Below are 9,149 nucleotides of genomic sequence, written 5' to 3'. Positions count from 1 at the left end.
ATATGTGTTGTTGCTTACCTAATTTAAAATTTCATAAATGACATATACTGGTTGGCCTCGCATCATGCAGTACCGATTTTTGCACCGAAGGTCATTAACATTATTTGGTGCGTAATAACTGATGGTCGTCCAATGCTGTTGTTTTTACTCTAATTGAATTATTTATTCGAAAAAAATATATATGCCAATAAAAAAACGAACCCTTAAATATATTCATTCGCATTTTTATTGTTTAAGCAGGTCGAGAAGTCTAGACAAATGTTCTTATGGCACTAAAATAAAATTTATGTATGCTCGTTACGCCGGCGTGACGTCAAAATTCATTTTGTCGACTTAATTTGATTTCTATATCGTGCCAAAACATTTCATAATCTCTGCATTTCTGATCGAAATTATAACAAATTTGCACAAAAAGAAGTCAAAATAAAATGAAAATTTACGAACAAAACCTTTTTTTTTAATTCTTACTGCATGTTGGTCCACAGGGTAGTTTGAACATAGGTGTGACTTATTTTTAATATCTGATTTTTTGACTGCAACGGGTGCCTCTACAATTGAATCTTTAATGTGGCAATGAAAAGAAATAATAAAATATTTGTAATATAATTCTTGGTGCATGTCAAATGTATATGCCAAATTTTATCAAAAGGCGTTCATTAGAAAGAATAAAATATGTCTCAATAATTTCCGAACAGCCCTCGTATAATATTAAAAAGTTGTTAAATTTAAATCATTGAGTAAAGAGATAATTACGGCTTCTGTTTGAAGGAACTTGAATAAAATGATTTATTTTCTTATTTAAACCAAAGAAACTATTTTTAAAAAAAATACTCTAACAAATACAAATATTTTTTTTAAAATCTACAACAAATAAACCATAAGCCATGCGTCAGTTAGAACTGATATGTAAACCAAAATTAATGCTACTAATATGTTTCTCCTGAAGTATTAGCAAAATGGGTACACACTAAAAAATCTAAAAAAAAAAAAAAAAAAATAATAATAATAATAATAATAATAATAATAACAATGAATCCCTAAGTGTTGATCAAATCATGAATTAATATGAAATCAAAGAAATGTTCATTATTAAAAAAATAAATATTTTCTAAAAATGTAAGAACTTAACATCCACAGTTCTGCCTCGTGACTGTAAGGCCCTTTACGACCAAGGTTACAGAGCGTCTGGTGTGTACACGATATATCCCTGGGAGAGAAAAAGTCCTGCCTGTCGTTCTGTGAAGGTCTTCTGCGATATGGGGACTTTTGGCGGCGGCTGGACTGTACGTTTGTTTGTTTGCTTGTCTGTAGTTTTATGTCCCTCTGGACTGTGCGTATGAAATATAATATCTAGTTCAGTAAAATGAGGGGAAAAAGGTAGCTATTAATTTTTTCATTAGAACATTTAACAGTCAATAGGGATAAAGAGAAGATTAATTTTTCATTTGGTTTTTTTAAGGCAATTTGGAAGAAAGAGAAGGTTATTGAGTTTTTCATGTAAATATTTTGAAGGCGATACAGAGACGAACAACAGGATCTGTTAACTTTACACGGAACTGGGCTGATTACAAAGTCGGGTTCGGAATCCCAGAAGAAGACTACTGGATCGGTAAGACATATAATATATATTCAAATTATTTTTACTTTTTAAGAAACAAATATCCCAATAAGATGTCTAAATATACATGTCCTGAATAAATAATATAATACATATATAATATTAAGGGTCTCTGATGTTTTTAGGAAAGGTTACAAATCCAAAGTATATCCGTAATGCAGCACAATTTTTAGACACAAATTTCAGCTGGACCATCATTTAAACCATGCTTGATTGCCCTTCCCTGACTAAGAATAAGCTAAATGGTTCGGTAGGTAGGGAAAATTTCATCCCCAAGAAATTTTTCAACATCAATGCTGAAATTTACAAAGCTCTGATTAAAATTATTGATAAAATCGAATAGTTGTTGCGTTATGAGAAAATTCACTTGTTTTAAGTCGGTGCATTTTTAGCCGGTCGGTCGGGAGAGGGCAAGCAATTTTTTTTTTAAGATCACCCAGTCATTGAATTATGTAAAAGAAATTATGCATACATGTAGAAAAAAAATATAAAATAATGCTGGACTTATAAAAACTTTCATGAATTAAACGACAAGTTAGAGACATTATTAGCAAGCATGGATCGATACAAAGCCTCATCTTTATAAAAGACTGTATTGTTCTATTGTTGTACAAAATCGGAAGTAAAAGTACCTTCTCGGTATATACGTCAAAGGACAAGAGTTGTAGGGAGTACTAAAGAAGTTAGTAAAGTCAATCATTTACTCATGAAATCAGTATCCTCTGTTTTCTTACAGGAAATGACGTAATACATCAATTAACGAAGGATCTACCACAACTCTACGTTTCAATCACACACAAGACTTTAAATCAGAGATACGTGATTTATAACCAGTTTTCTGTATCAGACGGAAACAACAACTATAGACTCTTCCTTTCAGGACCAACAACAGGAACACTAGGTACAGATAGGAACGTATGCGCAATAGAATTAATTAGCTTCGTAAATATTTTTGGGTCACCATAGTCGACCTGAATAGCACCTGTTCTGCCACAAAAATTGCTTTAATTCAGCAGAAAGTTAACCATACAAGGGTATGGTAAAAAGCTGTAACAAACAATATATGAAAAATCAATTACAGGTTTTTCTTTCCATAGAAAAAAACACACCAACAGATGTACTTACGACTAAAGGAAGCAGATAACATACTTCACAATAATAAAATACTTAAACTGTGTGATAGTAAAGCGTAATTACTTCGTAAACATATTACCATATGTATAGATCAAATTTATAGACAATACATGATTCAAAATCTGATGTACATAGAGGCGCACCATACTCCGAGCACGTGGGAATTAAAGATTTACAAAGTTTACAAATCTGCAAAGGTTAGCATCTACAGCCACTATCACACAAGTAAATAAGATAAGGAGCAAGTGATTTAAAATAAAAATAAAATCTATTAACAACTTACACTGTAGATAGTAGGGGTTCTAAATGGACAAGAAATTCACCGTTCAAGTATGGCTGCAACCTCAGACACAAATAAGTCGTACAACAAATGACCAGTTAGTACCTCAAACTATTTAATTAAAATAGCCAAATAGCAAGATAATTAAAGATAATTAAAACGAAGCCATAACAGCTCCTTTAAAAAACTATTTTTGGTTGTTGCAAGAAATTTAAAATTGTCATTACTATACTAAATCTGGACGTTCTATATGACCAATGATTTATTACTTATATAAGAAAATAATTGCCTTTAATCTGAACAGGTGACAATATGCTAAATACGGATAGAAGAATTGTTGGAATGGGATTCTCTACGCTGGACAAGGATAACGACAACAAACCCGGGAATTACAACTGTGCTGCTAAGTTTGGAGGAGGCTGGTGGTTCAATGGCTGCCATCGCGCCTTCCTCAACGGGCCCTGGGCCCCGGGCAGGTGGGTGGAGCCCTGGTCAGAATTAATTATGTCTGGGACTGATATAACCGAGACTAAGATGTTGATAAGAGCTTGCTAACTATTGCTTTAAAGTTATGTACAAAACACAGTGACGATGGACATTGACTGTTGAGTAATTTGTAGAATTTGCTGCATGTGTTTTTTAAAAAAATGACAAGCTGATATAAGTATATTTTAAAAAGTTTAAATGTTGTCATATTAGGTATTTATTTAAAGGGTTTCAAATTTATTTATCAAAGATAGTTTTCCTCCAATTACTTTAATTTTGTCTGAGAATAAACAAAATACAAAAAGTATTTTTTGTTGTATAAACATCAAATTATTTATCGAATGACTGCGATTTATCCACACGGAGTCGATAACGGATTTCTCCGTTCATCAGGATATGGCAAAGAGTAAACGACAGGTTTGACCGGTTTACTGGGGTCGATAGGGGATTCTTACTCCTCCATGGTACTTGATCCCACCAAAGATGTTTCTTAGAGGTCTGAGTTTGCTCTACTTTCAGTTGTATTGTTTCTACAGACTTTTACGCATGATTACTATTTGTTATCTCTATATTTGTACTACTTAAAATTGTCAAAATTTTTATCCTTTCAATGTGTAAGTGAAATTGTATTTAGCTCGTGTGATTGTAGTAAGAATATTTATGTTGTACTACATTTTAATTGAAAGATTTGTTTCGAATTGCAAAACAAAACTTCATTTAATTCACCCATGTCTTCAAATGATTACACTTAATATTTTATATGCAAATTTAGAATGTTTGAAAATGAAAATAAACTATATTTTTATACATTATTTTTTTTCAGTCCAACTGAAGGTAAAAACAAAATTAAAAGTTAATACAATTCTAGTGTTTCAAACATCCTTGTTTAAGGCTATGACAGATCCTTATAAAAAGTTCATGAACACGACTCTAAAATAGCCCTACTCAAGATCCGATAATATGGCTGACGATAATCCCGGCAGACCAAGCACAGTTTTAAAATTGAAACAGACTTCATATATAAATTCTAACCTATTTAATGTTGTTATGCATGCTATGTCTCAACAAATTTCAGTTATCTCCTACTGGCTGTGTTTACTGTCAATTCACAGACCCCCCCCCCCCCTAAGAAAATATTGATGACTAAAAGAATTTTTCCGCATTAGTCGGGATCAAGATTCTAATACTTCTAATATTTGACGTAATACTCAAAGTTGTTCTGTTTGTACTGCTTTGACCTTTGTAGATGATTTCTTTGGTTACATTTTCCCCGTCTAGAAAGGATTGAATATAAGTTGTTTTATGTCCCCTTGTTATCACTCACCTGAGACGTAACCATATACCGGTGAAGGGATTCAACTTTAAATATTTACTCGGCACTCGGGGTCATTCAGCAGCGTCATTATTGTGCCTACCGTGACTGGGACCTAGGTTGTTTAGGTCTCATCAGATCCAAAAGACACAAAGACGGGCGCTTGGCGAAGAAACAGTCACTACCTATGATTACATGAAAAAGGTAAAAATAACGAACAATGATCAATCTAAAAAAATCGATAGGTTTGGCAAAGTGGATTGAAAAGTCTTTTTCCAGGGCCTTCCAATACGTTTTATTTCCATTAGTGAACTCTTCAAAATTAGAGGCGCGTTTGGTCGTCTGACTGGGACAGCATGGCGTTGCGGATAATACAAAACATGCCAATCTCAATCCAATTTTAAATGTGAAATGTATTTGTCATTTCAATTAAAGAATAGAAGAACTAAAAGACATATGTAAGAGAGCGAGAACCCTAAATTTATCATCCATTAATAAAAAATACGACATTTCCGAGGCATGTGTATTGTTTTTAGATGTACCATACGATAAATATATACATACGATCAGCAATAGATATAAATTGATATCGTTGTCATTCCTTCTCTTGATGTAGATAAAGTCCACAACAATGAAATATTTTATTTGTATTTTCTTAGGAATTGTTCATCGACATTCAACATATTGTTTACATATTTATGTTACGTTTGTCCCAGAAATCCCGCGAGATTTGTACATTTTCCAACTTTTTCACAAAAGAGCGCACTAAGAAGTATAACTCTTACATAGTGGAAATAGAACGTATTAGGAAGCGTTCGCCCTACCACAAGGGTACTGACACCAAGGTCGTTACCCTACTACAAGAGTACTGACACCAAAGTCGTTCCCCCTGCTACAAGGGTACTGAAACCAAAGTCGTTCGCCCTTCTAAAGCCTAAGTCTAAGCCATATATTATAATATGTGTCATAAATAGTTTATTTTTAATGTTTTATTATGTATAGTTTGTAAAATACATGTAACCATTGTGGAAATAAATAATTTATTTAAAATATTCTTTGTGGCATGATGCAAAATGATTTAGAGTTGAATCAATAAAAAGCTCAAAAAGGAACCCCATTAAGTAACTCCATTATTGGATTTGATTCTTTTTAAAATGTTGATACCATCAAAAATGTTGAAGTTGATCTTAAATTAATTGTGTCTGCTGAAATATGACAAAAATATCGCCGACTCGGTGATATGCAATAATCACTCGACTAGTATGTCATCGTTATGAAATTCTAAAATCAATATGACGACCATGATGACAAAAGTTTCTTCTTTCAATATTTGTAGAAAAACACAAACACCGTGTTTTGGGATTTTGAATTAAAAAGTTTACCAGAAAAATATATATTTTCTACGGAAATTCTGTGGAAGATAAAAGTATAACATTTTTTTATACTGCATCAACAGATTTGAAAGGAGGCGAGCATTTGAAGGGGGTTTCAAGACATTTATTTTCCCTCTGTCGCGTTGAATATGTTTTTTTTTTTATTATGTGTTTCAGAAAACCAATACCTGAACATTGCTCCTACTTATGTTACAGGTGAAAAATGGTGCATGATTAAAATATTCTTCTGTCAGAATTTTAAAAAATGTTTCCCCTCTCCCGACCGACTGATTAAACACTGCCCGAATCAAAACATTTTTTTTTTACTTCCAGGGAACATTTATTTTTTTATTCATTCTCAGGTTTTCTCAACCTTTTTTAGCGATTTCAACTCATTATTTCCAAGTTATTTTGAATAAAAAAAAAAATTCCCCTACCTACCTACCATTTTTTTTAACCCGTGTCGGCCCGAGAAGGGACAGGCAAACATTTTTTTTAACGATTGAATAATGATTTTTGAATAATGTGTATCAGAAAGTCAACGCCAATCAAACCTCAAGTAAAAAAAAAATCAAAGCTTTTTTATTGCAAAGAAAACTCGGAGCGAACTAGACCCTGTAATGCAAGGAAGGAATTTATGTGCTGAACACTTACTACGATGACTTACATGAACATAGTTAACTGCACGTTAAGCGAAAGTCAAATACTATGAGATTCCTTCCTTAATGAACCGAAGTAGGCGAGGTAATCCTTAACTCATCGACCTAGAATTACAGCCTATGCAACCTAAGAAAAAGATTGGATTTGTAAACAGTAAATTCTCAAACAATGCTTTAACAATTTATATGCATTGATTATTTTCAACATATATTATGTATCTTTCCCATAAAATACACTAACTCCCTTCCGTTTTCATTTCACAATAATAGAAGCTGTTTATTAAGGTGTTTTAGTACTTTGATTATTCTTATCTGATGTATAAGAAATTATTCCATCAGCTGGTTTTGGTAAAAATTCCGTTTATAGGACCATTTCATAAAGATAAATGGCTTGTACTTATTTTAATTTTCAAATAAAAATCAGTAAACGACACTTTTACCAATTTCTGACTGTTATATTGGATTTTTTCCAATAACTTAATTTCCAACTAGAAAAACAGATATTAGGAGAGTTAATTATTCAGAAATGTATGAAAAGTCCTACAAAGATAACACGTCCTAAATGGTGATATTTCATGTAAAGAAAATATCGACTTTTTGATTCCATGTATCATCGGAGGTCCTTAAAATTTTAACGAAGAAAAAAAATTACCTTGGAAATTGACAGAGAATTTTAATTTGCTCTGTGATCTTAATACAGCGTACTTAGTTAAGATAGCTTGAAATTTTCAAATAATTGGAAGGCACGTCCTTTGTCTATTCCGAAAGATAATTATAGTTATTGCTTGTATGTGTACATATCACTCTTTGTTACATTTATTTGATGTTAAATATCAAAAGAATACAAAGCCAGGGTGGTTGTATTCGATTTTCTCTTTGATAAAAAAAGATTCAGCTTAGAGAAAAGGCACAAAAAATGTCTTTGTCTGTCCTTGTGTGAGCAGTAAAGAAGCATACAAAACTGTAGACATAGAGTTACAGCACGGTACAATACGCAGTTACAATATAGAGAAAGATTAAGTAGCGTTAGATGTAGATAATGATTGTTGTAAGACCTGGTCCCCGAGGATTAAATAGATTTGGCAATGAGAAACTCAAGCATCTTTTCAATATCAACGTCTGAGTATTTGTGTACAGAATCAGATATTGTTTTTCACAAAATAAGTTTGCCGCAGTGGTTAAAGCGTTTGCACTTAAATGGCGGAGTAAGGAGTTGATCCTTACATCGCAGGATCGAATCCACTGTTTGACTTGGATACGTCGTTCGTATAAGACCATATGAGGCTAGGTCCCGGGTCGCATTAGATGCTGGCACAAAAAAGACCCCTCACTACTCAATGGCCTTAAGTACCAAGTATAGGTCTAAACTTGTAACCCTCCTCCGGGAAGTGGTGTTGTCTCAATACGAATAATCCTTGAGAGATGTTAAGAGTCATTCTCTGTATAAGCATCAAAGAATTTAGAAAAAAGTTGGAAATGGTACATCACAGATTTGGCTGATATTTTGCATGTAATGTAGAAACACCATGTATAAGTCATATTTGGGGTCAACTGACAAATTTGAGTACCGGTTGCCATGGTTACCAAAACCGCAATTTTTAGCTCATAAATGAGCAGCATTCTACTAAAATTGTACCCACTTCATCTTAATTTTTTTATTTTCTACACATTTCATACAGGGATGACGGTTACCTATTCTGATGTATTATTTATAGGAGTAACTACCGCAATTAGTGAATTAATTCTGTAGCTGGTAATGAATGAATGATCTTTCTATAAAAAGTGTCAATTTTTAAAAATTTAACAAATTTTAAAAAATGCAGATTTTGGGCATTTTCTACAAATAATAGCAAATAAATGCAGGCACTCCATAGGAAATGACCACCATCAGGCAAAAGTTCATTCCATACTCAACAAAATATAAAATTTCTAGAGTGGTGATATTTCTTAAAATAAAATAAAATGAAAACAAAAATAGTTGCAATGGAGAATTTGGATTAATTTGTAGATTCTATATTTGACTGATTTTTTGTACATATCTGCTTTAATTAAATCATTAATGAAAAAATAACTCTCTAATTTACTTTTTCAATTCACTTAACATTAAACAAAATAGAAATCTAAAATTAAAAAAAAAATACTACGTTGCTATGGCAAACAAAAGTTCAGGAACTATTCAAATAATTATTGATATTAACAATATAAAATAACCATAGCCACATTGCATTATAATATTTCTTCTTCTGAATCAATGAATAAATCAAATTAATCAACTTTATCATTTTAC

General features: G+C 32.3%; 1 protein-coding gene across 1 annotated transcript; it reads left to right on the top strand.

Moving 5' to 3' along the window:
- The first annotated feature begins 956 nt into the window (after positions 1-956).
- LOC133198465 (ficolin-1-like) lies at positions 957-3,587 on the top strand. Its single transcript, XM_061334555.1, has 5 exons — positions 957-960; positions 1,138-1,283; positions 1,513-1,609; positions 2,355-2,519; positions 3,337-3,587. The coding sequence occupies exons 1-5, from the start codon at positions 957-959 to the stop codon at positions 3,585-3,587; spliced, it is 663 nt and encodes a 220-aa protein (XP_061190539.1).
- The last annotated feature ends 5,562 nt before the right edge of the window (positions 3,588-9,149 follow it).

This window comes from Saccostrea echinata, unplaced genomic scaffold, assembly GCF_033153115.1.
Source record: "Saccostrea echinata isolate AGI-Se365-2 ecotype Australia unplaced genomic scaffold, CSIRO_AGI_Sech_v1 ptg000033l, whole genome shotgun sequence".
Classification (NCBI taxonomy): Eukaryota; Metazoa; Mollusca; class Bivalvia; order Ostreida; family Ostreidae; genus Saccostrea; species Saccostrea echinata.
The sequence above is the reverse complement of the archived record's forward strand: the minus strand, read 5'-3'. Positions and strand labels throughout refer to the sequence as shown.